Source organism: Alosa alosa, chromosome 16 (genome assembly GCF_017589495.1).
Source record: "Alosa alosa isolate M-15738 ecotype Scorff River chromosome 16, AALO_Geno_1.1, whole genome shotgun sequence".
Lineage (NCBI taxonomy): Eukaryota > Metazoa > Chordata > Actinopteri > Clupeiformes > Clupeidae > Alosa > Alosa alosa.
Window position 1 is genome coordinate 2,282,936 of NC_063204.1, and position 21,284 is coordinate 2,304,219.

At 48.4% G+C, this 21,284-nt stretch overlaps 2 protein-coding genes across 2 annotated transcripts in view; both read right to left on the bottom strand.

Moving 5' to 3' along the window:
* amer2 (APC membrane recruitment protein 2) overlaps positions 1 to 3,186 on the bottom strand; it is a 3,849-nt gene extending 663 nt beyond the window's left edge. Inside the window, exon 1 of the mRNA XM_048265709.1 lies at positions 1 to 3,186. This exon is cut by the window's left edge and continues 663 nt beyond it. Within this exon, the coding sequence (XP_048121666.1) occupies positions 861 to 2,981 (2,121 nt within the window). The 5' untranslated portion in view covers positions 2,982 to 3,186 and the 3' untranslated portion in view covers positions 1 to 860.
* A 4,140-nt stretch (positions 3,187 to 7,326) lies between these two features.
* On the bottom strand, positions 7,327 to 21,282 carry mtmr6 (myotubularin related protein 6). The gene is made up of 14 exons (XM_048265710.1): positions 21,033 to 21,282; positions 19,097 to 19,216; positions 16,469 to 16,631; positions 15,452 to 15,609; positions 14,530 to 14,658; positions 11,447 to 11,584; positions 10,799 to 10,931; positions 10,577 to 10,686; positions 10,132 to 10,257; positions 9,816 to 9,865; positions 9,367 to 9,567; positions 9,016 to 9,150; positions 8,591 to 8,717; positions 7,327 to 8,014 (listed from the first exon to the last, which is right to left on the bottom strand). The coding sequence occupies exons 1-14, from the start codon at positions 21,054 to 21,056 to the stop codon at positions 7,670 to 7,672; spliced, it is 1,959 nt and encodes a 652-aa protein (XP_048121667.1). The 5' UTR covers positions 21,057 to 21,282; the 3' UTR covers positions 7,327 to 7,669.
* Positions 21,283 to 21,284: the final 2 nt, after the last annotated feature.

The window sequence follows — 21,284 nt, forward strand, 5'->3', positions numbered from 1 at the left end:
CTGTATCCAAACGTGGCCCAGTGACAGTGCATATCCCATAGAAAGAGTAAGAAAAGCATTCAGTAAAAAAAGGAAGCTTGCTTGACTGTATTGGTAGGAAGTTGCCGAGTGCTGTTACGAAAGAGAGTCTCAAGCTGAGCTTGTGTTCCCTGATCCAGTGCATACTGAAAAACTTCATGCAGTGAAGGGGGAGGGGGGGCTGTGGGGAGAGGAACTCAAGTCCCAGGCCTGGTGGTGGCTTCCTGCATGTTTCTTCTTGTATGTGTTTTTTTTCCGTTTTAAATCCCACTGCGACAGAATGCAGCTGCATTTCCCTGGATCACATAAGTGTGTGTGTGTGTGTGAAGCTGAGCCAGGGACTCCAGTTGTTGCTGGTTAAGGTTGATTCTGTCCGGAGGGTTGTATCCAAATGAGACTGTTGCTCATTCCAGTGCATTTAAGAGGGTTGTTTTTCAGTGCAGGAAGAAAACGATTTGTAGAAAAAAGAGAATGTACGTATATGATGAGGGGAAAAACACAAAAGACAAACTCAAACATTTCAAATCAGTAAGAAGTAATATGTTACATATTAAATAGTATACTACATACATTTGCATTAGATTAAGTGTAGTATGTTACATATTACTCAGGATGGACTTGAGAAATAAAACTCAAAAGGTGTGTGTAGGTAAAGGTGCAAAAGCGTCCACTTATCGTCCAGGAGGCCTGTGAAGTGAGCTGTTCGTTCCAAAACAAAAATTGTTGTTCGCTGTTTGTATCAAAAAAGAATTTGAAAAAAGCTCTCAGTGGTGCAATCGGTAATCCGTGATGTCCAGGCAGCGTGTCTGTGCAGAGCAGCGGCCAGGTCGAGTCCAGTCTCTCTACTTCCTGTTGCGCGTGGTGCTGGCGGGCTTGTTGCCGTTGGCGGCGGAGCGGCGCATGGGGACTTTGGAGACGGGGATGCGGGTGCGTGGGGGCGGAATGTTGCTCTTGGCGGGGGGCTGGACGGGGGGCGTGGGGCTGACGGCGGCCGAGAGCTCGCCCTGGCTGGACGAGTGAGGCGGCGGCGTGTGCCGGACGCTAACGGGGATCTTGGAGTCGCGCGGCAGACTGGTGCTGCCCTTCATGGAGCGGAAGGAGGACGAGCAGGAGGACTGAGCCTGCGTGAGGTTCACGTCATCCGTGGAGGGAGACGGTGAGCTCAGGTCATCCTCGTCCGAGCCCGCGGCCCCGGGGCTGTCCGGGTCATACAGGTCGTACAGGGCGTCCCCAGAGCAGCTCTCCCGCGGCAGGCGGAGTTCCCTGTGCAGGACGCCGGCGTCCTCGTCCTCGGCCACGGGCGTCGGGGAGTCCCAGTAGCCCTCGTCGCTCGTGGGCGCGTCCTGGAGCTCTTTGTCCGTCGGCGGCGGAGATGGACGCGCGGGCTGCTGCTGCTTTCCCGGCCGCCCGCTCCCGCACACGGGGATCTTGCTCAGCCCCAGCCCCTTGACCGGCGGCGTCGTCCGCTGCTTCTCGGCGCGGGCCGACGACGGTGTCACGGGTGCGTGGTGCAGGCCGTGGTCAGAGCGCGGCAGGTCCAGCGAGTCCTCGCCCTTCTGCGGCAGCATGTGCCAGAGCCCCTGCATGTCCGCGTCGTCCACCCCCTCCGGGCTGGCCATCTCCTCGCCCCCGCCCATGTACGCCACCACCCCGCTGCCCCGCGCCGACCGCTTCCCCGTGGACGGCTTCTTGGGGCCGGCAGCGGAGGCGCCAGTGGACGCGGCGTTGGTTGGTGTGGCGGCGGCAGCAGCACGGGCTCGCTGGTGGGCCGGGAGGAAGGTAGACACGGGCACGGCGGTCACCTGCGAGGTCAGCGTGGGTTTGGCCGGGGAGCCTCTCTCGGACGCTCTGCGACCCCCGCCGCCGTTGCTACTGCTCGTCCCGCTGCTGGTGCCACTCCCGCCGTTACCGGGCTCGTCCTCCACGTCGGCGATGATGTCGCCGCAGCCCGTCAGAGAGTCGAAGCTCTTGAGCGAGGTGACGTCGTTGAACATGGAGCACAAGCGGTCCACCGACGGCTCAGATGGAGGGTCGGCCAGGCTGCGCTCCAGGGGAGGGGTCAAGCATGAGTCCGCCGCCAAGCGGGCCGGGCTGCCAAGCTTGACCTCCCCGTCGCGAGCCCTGCTGATGGACACCCTGAGTGGCGAGACGTCCGGAGACCTCTCGTCGAAAACAGCGTGCGGCAGTGGGGGAGATTCTCTCCCAGACTCCGCTCGTGTTCCCTGAGCTTCCGCCTCCAGCTTCCCAGAATGCACTGGAGCGCTCCGGCTTCCACCGTCCTCTGCGGCCGGCGCCTGGCGGTCGGGGTCCAGTGTCAGAGTCGCACCCTCCTTGATCACCTCGACGCTCTCCGAGCGCGAGGCGGTCAGGACAACGTCTCCCACTCGCACCTCCTGACCCTCCTGCGTCTCCCCGGCCACCGCGGGCGCCGCCACTTCCTCCTGGCTCGGCCGCTCCTTCCGACGCCAGCGCAGGCTACTGAAGAACCCCCTGAGCCCCCCGCGACCCCTGCGCCCCACCACGGCCCCCGCCGGGCCCCCACTGCCCCCTGCGTCCCCTCCCCGCACGCTGCTGCGCCTCAGCAGGGAGAAGAAGCTGAGGGACTTGCTGAGCGAGCTCCTGGTCGAGGGCGTCGCGGCGGACTGGAGCTGGTCGCTGCTGGACGACTCCGCCGGCCTCCCGGGCGTCCCCTCGGGCCCGTCGGACAGCGGCGAGGTGGATGTGGCGGCGCTCGTGATGATGCCGTCGTGGGTCTTGCTCCTAACGAGCTCCAGCGCCTTGCCCTCCGCCTTCACGCCGCTGCCGCTGCCGCCCCCCTCGCCTTTGTTCCGCACGGAGAAGATGCTGGCCATGCCTGCGCGGGAGTGCCGCTTGCCGAACAGCTTGAAGGCGGCTTTGTTGATCTTTCCGGATGACTGGGGCTCGACCGGAGGCGGCTTGCTGCTCTCCGTCTGCACCTCCATCTCTGCTGCTGCTCCTCCTCCTGCTCCTGCTGCTCCTGCTGCTGGTGCTGCTGTGGGTTGTGAATGTCCTCTCCTCCTTTATCCGTCTTTATCTCTCTCTACGCCGTGTCTCTTTCTTGCTCACGCTGCTCTCTCTCTCTCTCTCTCTCTCTCTCCTAACTGTTCGTTCTCTCTCGCACTTCCCCTGTGATTCTGTCTCCTGCCTGTTGGCTCCCTCCCTCCCTCTCTCTCTTTCTCGCTCCCTCTCTCTCTATCTCCCTCCCTCGCTCCCTCTCTCTCTCTCCCTCTCTCTCTCGCTCCCTCCCTCCCTCTCTCTCTCGCTCACTCACTCTGGCTGGCTGCTGCTACTGCTGACAGTCTCTATGGTAACTGGGGAGGGCTAAGCAGCTTTCGTCAGCGTTGGAGGGGAGCCAGCGCCTCAACCCAACCCCCCCCTGCCTCTGACACACACCCCCAATGCTTGCGACTCCCCCTACCCTCACACACACACACACACACACACGCCTCCCCTCACCCCCACGGATCCCTCCTCTCTTTTCTTTCCTTCAATTATTCATCCTCCCATCCCAGATTCATCGCATCCACTCGGGTAAAATATCCATCATGCTGAATGCGACACACACTGCTCCTGTAGAAAACGTGAAGGCACACACATGTAGTCAGAGTGTGAAACAAAACAGTATGTGTGCGCTTGTGTGTGTGTGTGTGTGTGTGTGTATCTGAGTGTGTGTGTTTGTGAGTGTCCTCTGTTTTTGGTTTTAACCACTGAGGTACAGTAATAGAATTACTGTCCCTTTGATACGATAGATATATGAGGACCAGCAATTATGTGCGTTAACTCTTTAACATGTGAACATGTAGTACGTAAATGAATACCGAGCGAAGGGGGAAACTCGGAGTAAACAAAAGTAAGCCTTTGAAAATCCCCCTCGGATGAGGAGACTGTGGGAAAAAAACACAAGCTGAATATCTGCTGTGGTGTGTACGTGGCGGATTTGTACAAAGCTGCTGACTGGAGTTAAAAAAATTATTATAGGGATTGAGGATTAGCGCAGAAGTGAATTATGTGAAATATTTCGGCTATAACATCCGAGCTTACAATCTCTCACACATACACTTACTCACATGCCAAACAGATCGGGAAAAGATGACTAAATATGATAATCTTTTTGATCAGGTCCGCTCTGAGAGCCATTCCGGCTTGCCTGTCTGGTCTGGTCTGGTGAGGAACCTCCAAGAGCCCCCTCCCATCACCAGGACTTAGTCCCATCTGCACAACAACATATGGACACTCAGGCAGTTATGACAGCCCCAAGTTCTTACAAGTCTATAACCTTCTGCTTTGTGTGTGTGCGTGTGTGTGTGTGTATGAGTCTCTCTCTCTCTCTCTCTCTCTCTGTTCAAGGACACAAACATAACCAGTGATCAAATTCTGTCCAAGTTTAACAGGAATGAAAACTTGCTATTACTAATACAAGATGAGCCATTTCAGTCGAAGGAACAGGAGATGTTGTCAGGACAGGTCCCTGGAGCTTTTGCCTTGTTCATAACAGAGTTGTCAAAAGGTTTCCTGAAAAAGTTACAGAAAGGCAAGAAACAAAACATTTGTGAAATCTGTGAAAGAACCTTTGGAGTACAGAATGTTCAGATAAGATCCCCAGGGTGCATTCTCTAGGCAGTGACATGTGGCTCCACAACTGAGGAGTCTTGATATGAATACTCTCATTCTCGCCAAAATTCAAATTCAAATCATCTTAATTGGCATTACAAAAACTAGCTGTATAGCAAAATATGTCTCTCTCTCTGTCTTCAATACAACCCCCATTCTGTTCATATACACCTCCGTTCCTTTACCCCATTGAGGTAAGGCAATCTTCCTTCAGACAACAGAGATCAAACGTTTGTCAGGGACCCCATCTGTCTTGTGTGTATGTGTGTGCGCTCCTTTTTAATAGACCAGCCTACTTGTTTTTCTGGTTCTGTCTATCACTTGTGCTCATCTTACATGCTTCCGTGCTGACCTTGGATTGACTTTGGGTGTGTTGGATGGAATGCATGTCGGATGTGTTAATCACTATAGCTTTTCCTCGTCCCCGCGCGGCATCTCTGGGTTAATGTGCGCTAGTTCCATGGTTCCCGTTCGCTGTGCTATCTGTGCCACCACATCTCTGCTGGGGGGTACCAGAGGCCCGAGGTAATCAAAGTCGCATGAGAGAGACCGTGGGGGGGGGGTGCAGAAAGAATAAGGTTTGAGGAACAATTCTATAGTTCAGTTGATTAAATATAGCCCTTTTTCTTCATTTAATTTTCTACCGCTTTAATGCATTGTAGACCTATTCAGCTGTCAGTTGAGGTCCCCCTGTTGCTCTTCATAAAGAGTAACATTCACCCGGCAGAATAACTGGGACATTTGAAGGCTGTTGGAGGAGCAACTGTTTGTAGGCTACTGACACGATAGATGGGCCCCCTCAATTAGATTGTTTTGAATTGGTTCTCACCCGCCCTGCCACAATTCACAAGCATCCTGACTGTACCACATGTGAATGTCAAATATTTAGTCCTCTAGTTAGCAAATGTATGAGTGGGTGAGTGGTAGCTAGCGACTGATGAGAATGGGTGACTGACATAGTGAGTAGTAGTATTCAACAATTTTAGGCTGTTGAGGATGCATAGCTGACATAAATAACTGACTCCAATAATTATCTGTCTTACCAAGACCACTGACCTTTCCCTTGTCTGTCCTTCAGGGAGGTAATTAATCAGCCTCGGTCAGCACGCACAGATGCACACGTTCTAATGCTGTAGCCTATATATCTCTCATTATCAGGGGACTGTCTCAGCTGAGGGGGTGGGGGTCACCATTGGGGATTAAGACACACACACACACACACACACACAAAGGGGTTTGTGACTACCCTCCTGCCAGCCTACAGTCTTTGTTACTTTAATGAACTTTGAGCAGATTTGCTTCAAATTAGCAGGTTTTCAGACGGAAACCGTGTATTTTCGACACGCTTCAGGCGTCTAGCCCTACTGTTTTAGACAGGTAGACCTAATGCTCTGTGCTGGCGGGATTTATACGACCATACGACAAAGCTTCCGTATGGCTACTTATCTATGTTTTATCAGGGAGTGGCGGCGTAGACAGCACTTCCTCGACTCCACCGTGAACCGCCTTGGTTAAAAGCATATCCGAGATAAAGGACGAAAGACAAATATGAAACGCAAACCTTGACTTGGTTTTTATAGCGCAGAGGGGAAGTCAGGCGCTGTTCTGATTTCACAACCCAGAAACGCTCCCGTAGGTTAAAAGTTCACAATTTCCTCTCCTGTTTACTTTGCGTTCTGGTGGTAGCCTGTTCTGTCGGCCGTGAGCATCACGCTTAAAAGCCCTTGCTAGCTGTAAAATGCCGTGCAAGAGATGCATTGTGTTTGTCACAGTTCAGGCCCTAGGTGCACAGGGGAGGCAACTGCACGTTTTTATTCCACACACATGAAGTAGCCTAACTCTTCTTAAAAAAAAAAAAACTTGTACATCTATCAAGTGTTAATCATGCGTTTTGAGCCGTTACCTGTCATTAAGTTACCCATGTTACTTTTCACCTCTGTGTGTGAGGCATGTGGGTGCGCTGCAATTGTCCAGAATCCACTCATCCCGCCACGCTCGTTGGCGCGAATTCTAATAAAAAAATGTCTCTTGTTTACGCGGCTCGTGGAGCGAGGGTTTTTTGGCTGTGTCCCAGCGCCTGTTCCGAGGGATCAACGTAAAGCCCCATTCATCCCAGTAATCCTATTCCTCTAGTAATACAGGGCCCTCGGGCATTTGCCCTATAACAACCCCCACCCGCCCGCATGGCCAGGCCAGACCAGAGATGGCAGGCAGCGCTCACTGTCACTTAAGGGCCATCATAGGGACCCCCTTAATGAAAACTTAAGGACCACTAAACCAATCATGCTGGAACAGCTAATGTGGAGCATAGATCACTTTAGTTAGATGGGAAATCTCTCTCTGTCATTTTTAAAACCTATAATGTATATGATTGACCTCTTGTGACCCCTTGAAGTTCTCCTGTTCCTCAGCTGACCCTCTTGCCTTTAAGGTCAGGCCATCCTTTGTCGCGCCCCATAGTGGCTTGCCTTGCAGACCTGGGTTTAATGAAGCATAATGGAGGAGGGCAATTTCGACACAGTAATGAAAAATCACTCACATTTTATAGCTTGAGTGTAAATCCCCAGAGTCTGTTGCCATTTAGGGACAATCATATGCATGTCTGCTAGACTAATCATGATGGATAAGCTAGACTGCCATGACCTAGGGAAATAACAACATACTGTTTACTTGATGAAGATTTTTGGTAATATCCATTCATTTATTCATTTTAGTGCTATGATATTCTCTCTTTTTGTTTTAAAAAATCTCCAGGTGATGCCTGTGATAACATTTCTCACACAGCCATTTTACAACACAGACAATGCCATCTGTGCGCCCCACTCGACTCAACACATGGCAGCCAACATTGGGAGTAGTGCCATCGGTGCTGCCAAACAACACAAGCACACACACACACACACACACACACACACACACACAGACCTTATTTCCCCTCCCCGCGTATATCTACAAGGCACCCCCCCACCCAGTCCATTCCTCCTGTCCATTTGACGCCATCTCTGCTCCTTCGCCCGGCTCAGCAGGTCATGCGCGCCACCCCAAACTCCAGGCTGACCACGGCCGGCTTGGGCTTGCTGCTGAACGCCTCGTCCAGCTCCGCGTAGCCGTTCTCCGTAGCGCTGCTGCCCTCTACTGTCCGAGTGCCGCAGCTGCGGGCCAGCCCTCCACCATCGTCCTCCTCCGCCTCTCGCGCCTCCTCGGCCTCCACGACGGGCTCGTCGTCCAGCTGCTGCTGCTGCGCCTCCTTGCAGCTGAGCGGGGCGCCCAGGATGAGGGAGCGCGGCCGAGCGGGCAGCGTGCGCTCACGACGGGTCACTCGTACCGCCACTGGGGACACACTCACCCCATACGTCTGTAGCTTCTGGAAGGGGAGAGAGAGGAGACATGGATGAGACAATGGGTGAGACAATGATGTTGTAAGAGTTTATAAGGATCCGTAAGGACCCTGAATACATGGAGATGGATAAACGTGAACAGAGAAATAGTATTTATGTACAGCAGATCATTTGTACGCAGTTTGTACATGAGTGTGTAAGTATAAGTATATATCCTCTTTTGATCCCGTGAGGGACATTTGAGTGTGAATTTGAGGGAAGTGTGAGTGTGAGAGAAAGATACAGTAAGCAAGGCCACTCACACACTCCAAGCTGCGGATGGTGTAAGTGTGTAAGTGTGAAGCCGACTCACACACTCCAAGCTGCGGATGGTGTAAGTGTGTAAGTGTGAAGCCGACTCACACACTCCAAGCTGCGGATGGTGTAAGTGTGTAAGTGTGAAGCTGACTCACACACTCCAAGCTGCGGATGGTGTAAGTGTGTAAGTGTGAAGCCGACTCACACACTCCAAGCTGCGGATGGTGTAAGTGTGTAAGTGTGAAGCCGACTCACACACCCCAAGCTGCGGATGGTGTAAGTGTGTAAGTGTGAAGCTGACTCACCGACTCCAGGCTGCGGATGGTGTTCTCCAGCTCCCGACTGCTCTCTCTCAGCGTCAGTACCTGCTTCAGGATGGACTGCCGCGGGTGCATGGAGCGGTCAAACTGATGGTACATGTTCCTCCAGAACCTGGCAGCACGCAGATTCACACACACACACACACACACAAACTTATTTTGCTGCATAGAATATAAGTAAGGGAAAGCTATAAAGTCAGAAATGTAGACAGAGAAGAGAAGGATATAGAGGACAGTCGAGAGAGAGAGAGAGAGAGAGAGAACAAGAGAGAGAGAGAGAACGAGAGAGAGAGAGAGGCAATAGAATGCAAAGGGCAAGGCAGCAGGTGAGAGAGGTAAAGGTAGACAAACAGAAGGGAATAGATTAAAAAAATAAATAAAAAGAAAGAGAGAGAAAGACAGGCACCCACTTGAAGTGGAACGGCTGGGTGGAGGGCTCCAGCACTGGCTGCGTCTCTGCTAAGGTGGGGTCGTATAACGGGTTCAGGTAGTTCTGCTGCTCAGCCAACAGGTGCGCCCACAGAGAGTGTGTCTTCTCCTTCAGACTGAACACACACACACACAAACAAACACAGAGAGAGTCAGTGGGACACCATAACAATACATTTGCAGTGTGTGGCGTGTAGGTAAGCATGTCATGTTAGGCATGTTATATGAGTGCCTGTCCATCTAATTAGAATGAGTTTGAAGGCGTTATTCTGAGGTAAAAGAACTACACAGTGTGGTTCTAAAGTCTTGGTTCTAAAGTCTTGGTCACTCACTGGAGATCCTCCCTCTGGCGTTGGCAGTTGCCCAGGAAGTTGCCGAACTGGCAAGAGTGAACGTGCTCGTGGATCTGGATGAGGAACCACTCGCTGAACTGGAAGGCCTGCGGGAACTGCTCCATCAGCTGCCACACACACTCCAGGAACTGGGTGAAGACCGGGGACACCTCCTTCGGGTCCCCGTCTAGCTGGTCACACCTGAGGAGGAAGAGGAGATAGATAGATGGGTGAGCCCACTGCCCAGCTCTTTGTTACTTTAAGAAACACACCACCAACTTTTTGGGAAATAATCTTACAGTATTTGCCATCTGCCATCTGAGTTAGATAAGGGGATGCATACCCTTCTCCTCTCTATGCATGCAATAACGCAGTCTGACACTGTTAGCCTAGCTTAGCATAACTCACTGGTAGTGGGTTACACCAGATAGCCTATAGATCCCACTTACCTGTCCGCAAATTTGTGTCCGAAGGAGATCCAGTCTTTCTCAATCAGTACCTAGGAGGAGACAACCAACATCAGAGAACAGGGCGTGAGTGAGTGAGTGAGAGGGTGAGAGGGTGAGTGAGAGGGTGAGAGGGTGAGTGGGTGAGTGAAAGAGTGAGTGAGTGGGTGAGTGAGAGGGTGAGTGAGTGAGTGAGTGAGTGAGTGAGTGAGTGAGTGAGTGAGTGAGTGAGTGAGTGAGTGAGTGAGTGAGTGAGTGAGTGAGTGAGTGAGTGAGTGAGTGAGTGAGTATGCTTGTGAGGTTTGAGGGAGGGATGTACCATAAAGCCCTTGATGGTGCGGTAGTATGGATCCATCAGCAAAGCCCCTAAGGAGCACACTTGGGACGTGCGATCCCAGCCATCTGAACAGTGGACCAGCACGCTGGCGCCCTCTACTGTCATAGCCTGAAAGACACACATCATGCTTAACATACACTACTCACAAAGAATTAGGGATATCTGGCTTTTGGGCAAAATTCCTGGTGACATAACGGTCATAAATGAAATATATAATTCACAATTGTGGATCATCTTGGGAAATAAAACCCTTCTGTCTGAAGGTCCACTCACTACACAGTTCAACCATTGCTCCTGTGAGTGCAGTACAAATTTAAATCAGGGCAATAATTAAGGTTTTATATTCCTTCCTTTCCTTCTTCCGTACTTAATGCAACACAACTGTCCATTTAGTAGCACGTTCTGAAGCACACAGCAGGGGACAAACCTTCATGAGGAAGATGGCAGCGTCCACAATGGCCTTGATATGCCTCAGCCAGCCCGAACTCTCAATCCCCACTAGATACTCCGTGGCAGAGAGAGAGCGTGTTCCCACCACTAAAAGAGATTGTTTAGAAACAGAGGGGATCATCAATTCTGCCAGGGTACTGGTCAAGGCTTTTTAATAGTCATTAAGACTCCTCCTGTGTGCTCCGGTTGTGTCTCTGACCTTCGAGCAGCTTCTGAAGACTGGCTCTCATGATGTGGATGTTTTCAATGCCCACAAACTGGAAGCGGATGTTCGAGTAGTTGTCCTCGTTCTCGTAGCCTTTCCCTGCGGCTCGGTTGGCCAGAGCATTCAGCTGTGGCACCACATCCACAGAAAATGTCATTAGGATTGTTACAATGAATTCAAATTAAAAGTTAAACCATAATCATCAAAACAAACTGAATCAATATCAAACAAAGACATTACCAACAACCACACCCCTAAACTTAATGAGAGAAGAAGAAGCTTTGAAGAGAAACCATGTTTTTTTTTTGTCAAACTTGTTTATATTTCAACTTTTAAAGTATATTTCTGAAAGCCACAGCACTGCTCATTTCCTTTCATATCTGTCCCGGCCAGAACCAATAAAGTCCGAAGGCGTGGCAGACAAAAAAAGTTTAATCATTTCTACAGAGCTCCTTAAGAAACTTCCCTTCGTATGGTCTTTTCATTTGAACTTTTAACACTCAAGGATGCCATGAAGGAACTGAAAGTGAAATGGAGAAACTGTTGACTTCCTCTTCCCCCAGAGAGAAGTAGGCATACGCCGGTGACAGGTGAGTGGTGCGTTTAAGGTGAGTGGTGCGTTACAGGTGAGTGGTGCGTTACCTTGGGCCTTGTGTCCACCACGTAGATGAACCTGCTGCTGTTGTGATTGGCTTTGCTGATGGCCTGAAGCATGTGCTCGTCTTCCAGGCAGCGCGCACTGAAGCCAGAGAGGGGCTGACTGCACCGACACATGGCTGACTGTGACACCACACACACACACACACACACACACACACGCACGCACGCACGCACGCACACACACACTCTTTAACGCTTTTATTTGGACCTTAACACAGGGGAAGATTCACAGATCCAAACATTGAAGGAAGTAAGTTACACACTTAGGCAGGTCTGATCAAACACAGAATGCATTGTGCTATTACACAGCTGTATCGCTGTGTGGGGCGGAAGCTGCACTGAATACAACAGGAAAGCCCTGCAGCGCATAGTGAACACAGCTGGAAGGATTATTGGTGCTTCACTCCCCTCCCTGAAGGACATTTACACCACCCACCTCACCCGCTAGGCTTACCAAAATTGTGAGTGATGCAAGTCACCCCGCCACAATCTGTTTGATCTACTGCCCTCTGGGAAGAGGTACAGAAGCCTGCGCCTCCCACTACCAGACTCACCAACAGCTTCATACACCAAGCTGTAAGGATGCTGAACTCTCCCTCCTCTACCCCCCACCACCCTCAGCTACATAACATCCTGGACATTGGACCCACAATGGCCAGCCTGCACTACTCCACTTGCACACTTGTACACTTTTACAACTTGGTGTTGTTGTCCTGAAAACACAACACTTCTGCTGCTCTTACATAACTTGCACCACTATGCCACTTTCTTTCTTACTTAGGTCAAACAGAACTACCCAAGCCTTTTATTGGCCTGACTTTGCACTAGTATTTTATTGACTGTCTATGCACAATTTCAACCAAATTTTGCTGCTCTTATTTTTTCATTATTATATGTGCCCTCTTATTTACTTATTTACTTACTTTTTTGTTTACTTGAATGTTATGTTTGTCTGTGGACCTAAATTGGTAAAATATGACAATTTTAAAATTCAAAAGAAATTGACAATAAAGCTGACTTTGACTTATTTTCATTCTGAACTACACACACACATTGTTGAAATATGTAAGTTGGCATAAATGCCGTGGCACCGTGAGGCAGTAGTTGAACAGGTAGAGTGAGGTAGGGATCGACCAATTATCGGCCTGGCCATATTTAGCATTTTTATAATAATTGGTATCGGTCATTTTTTCCACCGATAAGCCGATATTGAAATGGTTAAAGAATGAAACGCGCTACTTTGTCTGTAAAGCGTCTCTCACTCCCTGCATTTGCTACTCTGTGGTCAAGAGCATTGTCCCGCCCACTACACCGTCTGATTGGTTAGTTAGCACGAATGCAGCCAATCAGGATCGAAGACTGAACACAGACAAAGTTTAGGATTCTCACTGAGGCAGACTGCAGACTGGGCTTCAGCTGTACGGAGCTATTTTTCGAAGGTAAGGAAGGTAGCCTACATTGCTGAAGTTACAATGAATCACAATCATCTACACTGAAGTTACAAAAACACCACGTTGTAAGCTATTGTCTCTTTTATCCGGATCAATAAGTAAAGCACCCACACCACGGCGGACATAGTACAGACAAGTCCTAAATTATGCGATAGCGAACGTCAAAAAATCTAATTGCTCCTTTTTGAAACGGACTGTCAGAAAAGACATCATGCAGCCAGGGCCAGCCGTAATTTAATTCGACCTGAACTAAATCGCGTCCTGAGCCGTAGGCTCTCAAAAGTGTAGCTTGTAGCCTACACATGGACACAAATTGCATACTTAAATAGCCTAAGAACTATTTTAAAACGGTTTTGTTAAACTATTCAACCGTAACACTTGCCATCACGCATGCACCTCTTCCTCTCCCTCTCTCGTGCACTCACACACACGATGGCAAAGCATCCTCTTTGTGACAGGTCCCTTAACAAGCACATAGCCCATTGTGTAGGCCTAGTCCATGAAAATAATTGCGATCACTTAGCTCTTGGATTAACATGATACACAGGATTTACACTTGCAAGTGATGCAAGTTGATAGACAATTGTGTATCAAAAGAAGAAAGAAAAGTTTGCATAATTAAATGCTTTTGAATTAATTTTTTGCAGAATATCGCCTTTACTACCTACCCCCCTTTTTGACAACTGACATATCGGTTTTACATATCGGTTATCGGCCTCCTGTTTTGGTAATATTGATATCGGTATCGGCCCTGAAAAAAACATATCGGTCGATCCCTAGAGTAAGGCTTCAGTAACACCAGATTACAGGTTTCCATTTCACATGCTCTTCACAGTACGACTTCCACTGGATAAAAACATCTGCTAAACAAATGAACCACCTCCTCTTGTGTAATATTTACAAACGAGCCCCCAGATTTCCATAGGAAATGACTCCAGAAGATGATCTGGAGTCATTTCAAAAGATGATCAAACACTGATGCTGAACGAACTGGACGCCAAACGCTTCATGCTGAACGAACTGGAATGACCTACTTCCTCCACGCCCACTAGGAATCATCTGTGTGACTGACGAGCAGGTGTTTATTGTGGACACATTAACACACCCCTGTTTAGCCAGTCAAATCACTTCTGATAAGCATTGTGTTGCATGCTTGCGTGCGTGTGTGTGTGTGTGTGTGTGTTTCTGTGGGTGTGTCTGGGTCTACTCTAACCTGTTAGAGGTGTGTAAAGATTACAAATAATAATAATAATAATAATAATAATAATAATATGCTCCTGCCCACAGCCAATACAACAGGCAGCTGCCTCAGCAACACACTTCAAAACAAGTCAGCAAACTGACAAGACACCTTTGAGGAGAAAGCCTTTTGTCTGTTCTTTACGTGGGGGGACGTGTTTCACTGACAAGCAGACAGACAGACAAAACAGATTAATTAACAGAGAGACTGATAATCCCCGATACATGCTAGAATAGTTTGCCACCATCAAACAGATTTAGCACATGAACATGCATGGTCCCTCATAACACACTGTGATGGTTCTCAATAGTCACGCAAGGAGACAGTCTGACAGACAGGTAGAGAGATCTCCCATGATGCCGCTGGGTTCTTACCTTTTTCTCCTGGTAGAAGTAGGTGAGGACAGGGAATCGGCCTTTGCTCCGGAACTTGGAGCTGCCCACGATGATAGGCTTACTGGCAGTGATGGGCACGTACAAGTCTCTGGGATATGTATCACACACCTACACACACACAGACACACAGACACACACACACACACACACACACACACACACACACACACACACACACACACACACACACACACACACACACACACACACACATAGCTAAATCAATCCTCAATCCTTTACATCACCACAATTCAGACATGCATAAAATGGCCACTCCACAGAGCATTTAGTGTATCAGACTTCTGAAAGACCCTCGTTTAAGATAATTAAAAGAGTCTGTCTCTGCTAGTGCTCTGCTCTGCATGTAACTCAAGTCATGCTCTGACTCATGAGAGGCTGAACTGGCTGAGTGATTGGCTCTGCGGTAATGATCACATGAGGCTAGGCTCTCCGTCCATTAACTCGCCTGATTGCTGAAACTCCAGGGAGAGCGAAGTGGGATCAGACGTCTCACTTGGCTTAGCAAGTCAACAACATTCTACACTTGGAATGTTACCACTGGAATGGAACCTTTACACTTTGCTAATCCTTCCACATTGTAGAACGTTGGAAATGTTTGGACATCGACTCTGGTCCATATCACGACCCCGTCTCTGGCAACAGGCCATCTAGTGCTTAAAAAAAAATGGCTATTCAGCCATCAGACAAAGACGGCTCAGGCCAAGTAAGCATCAATGACGATAAATGTGTGTAATGTATGTTGTATGTGGTGTCTGTGTTATCTGTATCTGAAGGAATCCTGAGTAATAAAGTTGATGATGAAACATACAGTATGTTTTTCCCTCTGTAGACTGAGCTCCGTAGAGAGACATGTCAGCAGACCTCAGGGCTGGACACCCACCTTGTACTCTCTGTTGGCGTCGGTCAGCTGCCACTGGTCGCACGGCACGCCCATGCGCTCGAACTCTGTGCCCAGGTCAACGAGCTGCCACCCCTCCTCTCTCTGCTGGTCATTCTGCTTGGGGTTGTAGGAGAAGGCGTACAGCTCGTCATAGGACGCTGCACAGAGGGAGAGAGAGAGAGAGAGAAAGGGGGGAGAGAGGGGGAGAGAGAAAGAGGGGGAGGAAGAGAGAGAGAGGGGGAGAGAGAGAGAGGACTTCAGTTGGGGTATTAATGGTTGACTCAACGTGTGACACATTTGGCAAAGGTCAACATCTCCTGCTTGTGGAATGCTTTGACATCCACCTACACAGACACAAACACACACAAACATAGACACACGGAAGTGAATACCCATACAGAGGCATTCTCACACTCACACACACACACACACACACACACACACAGCTGTCCAAGCTTAATCACACCATCTGCAGCCTCCCTAATCCCTCCAGGCCTTGCTGTGACTTTCCTCCATCTCCAAACTCAACAGGACACGATTAGACTTTCCTCTCTCACTCCCTCTTTTTCTCTCTGTCCATTTTATTACGCCTGCTCCTCATGCTGTCACTCTACTCATGGCACACTATTTATTCAGATCTCATTCACCAACCCAGTCATCTGCCTTCCTTTCTTTCTTTCTCTCTGACTTTCTTGCTACCCATTTCTTTTTCCTGTCTTCCTTTCTTTCTTTCTCTCTGACTTTCTTGCTACCCATTTCTTTTTCCTGTCTTCCTTTCTTTCTTTCTCTCTGACTTTCTTGCTACCCATTTCTTTTTCCTGTCTTCCTTTCTTTCTTTCTCTCTGACTTTCTTGCTACCCATTTCTTTTTCCTGTCTTCCTTCCTTTCTCTTTCTTTCTTTCCATCCATTTTTTCTTTCTTCCTTCCTTTCTTTTCTGCTATCCATTTTTTCTTTTTTCTTCCTTTCTATCCATTCTTTCTTTCTCTCTCTCTCTCTCCCTCTCAGTGTTAACCTACCTGGCCGCAGTAGCCTGAGCAGCGAGCTGTAGACGTCGTGGCAATCCCTCTCCCGCGGCACCACGAAGTGCACCAGGCGGAAGTTCCGGCACTGGATGACCAGCGGACAGCCGGTGGTGGTCAGCGGGAGCTTCTCCACTGAGGCGATGTGGTGGTGCAGGATCTACAGGCAGACGAAAGGCAAATTGTCAATGGACTGCATTTATATAGCGCTTGTCCACTCCTCCGAGCCCTTACATTTACCCATTTACACACACACACACACACACACACACACACGGCTGCCATGCAAGGCGCAAACCTGCACATCGGGAGCAGTTTGGGGTTCAGTGTCTTGCTCAGGGACACTTCGACAGGGTCAGGAGGGGCTGGGTTGGAACAAGCAGCCTTCCGGCTTCTCTCCCTCTCCCTCCTGAGCCACCATCTTCCCAAAAGATAAACAGGACGGTTTGATGTGTACAGGTGTTGGACTCAGACCTCATACTGAAATAGGCCTGGTTGTTGATCGGCCACTGTGAGAAATCTCCTACCCGTAGTACAAGGAATGTACTACCTTCCCTGTATATATACACGTATATCTGACTGGATGTTAGCAGATAGACACCCATTCATTCAAGACTGAACCAAATGAGATGACTCCAAGATAAGGCCATGCAAGAGAGGCCTGAACTAGAATAAAATGCCTTTACTGTAATATTGGCCTGGGTACACACAAGAGACAACTGATGTGACCGCTCCTCTGATAGGACAAGTTAGGTCAAGTGAAGTGAAGTGACTTCTTCAGACCAGTGAAACTCAATTTGACCACTGTCGGTAAACAATGTGTTTAGTAATGCAAAGAGGGGTTCTCCAGTTTACTGTGTTGAATTATTTTCCACTCCATACTAAGAAATAGCTAGAAAACACCACTAAAAATGGGAAACATAAATGTCAAGTAATATGTGTTCAGCTCCCAAGCCATTTGAGATCACTCCGAACAAATCATTATAGAAATGTCTGTTAAAACTGGACAGTTGCCAACTTGAGCTACAGTCCTGTGTAAAATGTCCACATAGGAATGAGAGTTATGTGCATAATTGTAATTGTCCACATAAGATGGAGAAGGGGCCTTCGAAGTACACAATTACCATATTGAATGAGCTACAGCAGTTGGCTTCTGAGTAGCCCGTCCAGGGAATGTATTAAAATGCGCATTGATCTGCATATTCACTGAAGCCCTCCAGGATGTCATGACTAGAGTAACTACGGAACAGATTGGACCTTGTGTTTCTCCGACCATGTGCAGACAAATGTCTGTGTGAGAACAGCTCTTTGCACACGAGCACTGGTGAGCTTGGGTGTAGTTGATTTATAAACCTACTTCCTGTTACCACAAAAAAGAGCCCAGTCAAGAAACCTTTACAAGAGCATACAAACGACCAGCACAGCATGTGTCAGTTTGTTTTAGGAGAGCAGGGAAATGAGATAAAATCGCTGTGGCTTCCTGATCTCGGTCAAAAGAGCTGACCGCAAACAGAGCTGAGGCCACCCGGAGCGGTTATGGTCCGGAACTCGGTTTTTATTTTTTAAACACAAAATTCTGGCATTCAGTGAAGTCACACACACACACACACAAGCCCACAACCCCAGGGCCCCCCGTTTCTCTGGCCAAGCAGAACAGTTCCACTCAGTCTCACTTTAAAACCCACAGCTGTGTGTACTGTGCAGAGAGGACAGGAAGTCTACAGGGGAATGTGTGAGTCAATGCTCTTGTATCTGCTTCCGCTAAGAAAACCTCAAATGGGGTTTCAGTGTCTTCTTGCTGAGGATCCTAAACATGGCACTGTTGTGAGTGTTGTTTGGTGGGGCATCTGTTTGGTGGGGCATCTGTCTGGTGGGGCATCTGTCTGGTGGGGCATCTGTTTGCATGGGCGTACTGAAAGTGATCCGCTGTTGGCATCCACTTTGCTGGGCGGAGTGAGAGATAAGGCCGACGCTCTGAGCTGTGATAAGCTGGCCAGTATTGGCCACCAGTCAAATCAGCTCAATGTTTTTCAGGCCAAAAGTGACAGATTAGGTTTCTGACCACACTAATGTAGGCCACTGGCGGACAATTCTTCTCTCTCCTCATTTCCTTTATCCATTAATCTCTCTATCTCTTCAATTCTTTTATCCACTAATCTCTCTCTGTCTCTCTCTCTCTCTGTATCTATACCTCCTCAAGTCAAGTCAAGTCAATTTTATTTGTATAGCGCATTTAACATGCACAGAGTGCAACACAAAGCGCTCCACAAAACAAGACACATAACAACAAGACAAAAGATGCCGGACGGAGCGGCGGCGTCTTTGCCCCACCCCTAATTCTCTGCAACAGGTTCTGCCAAGCAGGTTACCGTGGCAACCCAGACAGGTACCAAGGCCAGGCATTACTAACCTACTTCCCTCATCTTACAGCCACACTGAATCCCACACTGAAAAGGAAGTGGCCAACAACCAACATCCTCCTCCTCATGCCCCCAACTTCCGGAACCCTCTGCAAACTCATCACAATGGGCATGTCTCTCGCTGAGTGATCAGCACAAAGAGAAGGGGGATGGGGGGTTGAAAGTTGAAGATGAAAGTAGAGCAGAGCAGAGCTCTTTTTCTTACCCATATCTCCTGTGCGCTGGTCGAGTTGCTCTCCACAAAGATGAGATGGGTGGCTGTCAGGTGTAGCGTGCCGGTGACCGTCTTGTTACTAAAACGGTCCAGCAACTTCACCTGTTCGACCTGTGAATGGGGAACACATGACTCAAAGTTTATTCAACCAGGTACTGTATGAGTCACTGAAACATATGCTGTGTAATAAGTTTTTCATTCACCCATGCAGCCTTGAGCAAAATGCCTGAAATAAAACCCCAAAGAGAGATGACCTTGTGGTCCCATTGTCACCCTCCCAAACTAAAAATTCTCACACAAAACAACAAAAAATACTATGGAGGTCAGTATTTTCATTTCAGAAAGTGACAATCAAAAATGTAACTCTGTAATAGAAACTGAGTAAACTCTATGCATATCCAAGAACATTTTCTATTAGTGATAGACAGTATATTTAATGGATCCTTGCCTATTTCACAATTTAAGGCTTGCCCATCATTAAGAAATAAAATAAAAATGGAAAATATAACAAAACAGCATCTTTTCACAGAATGCACAACCAATAATGTCACTTGGGACTCCCATACACTGATTATATAGACCTTACAGTCAGGCTACTTCCACCGTTCTAGCCTATGACATGAGCTACACATGTCAGTGACCTTCTTTTAAAAGCTTACTGACAAGTACTGAGTCATCATAACACCGCCAGTAATGACAATGACCTAGCAACCCACTGTTTTATCAGCTTCTTATCTTCTCCACACTCCCAAGGCCCAACCCTCTACCCTCTGGGCTCAATGGATATTGAAGGTGCACTTTCCTTTAAATTTCACACTTTCTTTTAAATTCCACACACTTTCCTTTAAATTCTACACACTTTCCTTTAAATTTCACACACTTTCTTTTAAATTCTGCACACTTTCATTTAAATTCCGCACTCCACCTCCCAGCTACCTTTGCTGCTCTGCAGATCTTGACTGTGACCTCATAGGCCCATTTTTCTTGTACCACAGTTCTAATTCCCAGGAGACGCGGCACCATTATAGCAGCACGGCACAGCAGGACGTGATGCTGGAAATATCTCCCATTAGTCTCAAGATACCAGCTCACTCTTTACATTTGCCAAGCCCCTTGTCCATCAGATTCATTAGCCCTGTGCCTCTTTTCTACCACCACATCTTAAGTGCTGTGTGAATTTTTTATCAGTTTGTTTACAGTTCACTAACAGTCACACCATAAACCAGGAACACAAATGTGTCTACCTCAGGATTGCATATCAGGATCACTAAACCATGTGCTGTTAGATTAGGCTACACCTTCAAAACACCACAAGAATGTACCTCGCCCTTGTTTACATTGCTGAATTCAGACAGCTAATGTATTGAATATTAACGAATTAGGCCGCACAGAAAGCAGGTCAAGACCAGCATCTGCCTCACTCGTGAGTTGACTGGCAAAGTGCCCGCCTTTGCCCAATCTGACAGAGTTTACATATGTAACTTGTGTTTTCTTTTTTTGTATGTCTCGGCAACCTGCGCTGAATCATCGTCTGTGAAGCCTACAGCTGTTCCTCCTTGTAGAAACATTCATATTTCAGAAGATTCAGAGTTGCATTGCTCATGAACTGAACGCACACAATTTCATTTTATTTGGCCTATAGATGACATCGTGTGACTGAAGTAACTGCATAAAATCTTGGCTGACTGGTAACGCAAGTTGTTTCACCACTGACTGACAGACGCGTATTGCTGCATGCAAATATTACAACGGCTGATGTGAACAGTCAACGTCTTAAGAGACAAAAACAAATGAAATGCAAATAATCCTGTACTTACTGCCGAATATAGCCTAAACATCAAAGACAGCTAAACAGACAGACTGGGCGCACAACAGCGGAATTAGCTGACAGGCTAATTAAATTAGCCAGTAATGTTTCCCCATTTACCTTTGGTGTTCGGATATGCTCCATAGTGCTAGTGCAACAGTACAAACACAGTACATGCAACAGATGAGTAGATGGTGTTAAGATATACGTTCGCGCATCAGGTGAACAGATGCTACGACGGAAAAAATAGTCTAATCCAAGATTGTAGCCACATTCGTTGTCAACATCGGTTTGATTGCTAACCCGTTTGCAGCAGCAGCTCTCAGCTTCCTTCTTGGGCGTTCCCAGAATCCTACCGCCACGTACAGACGA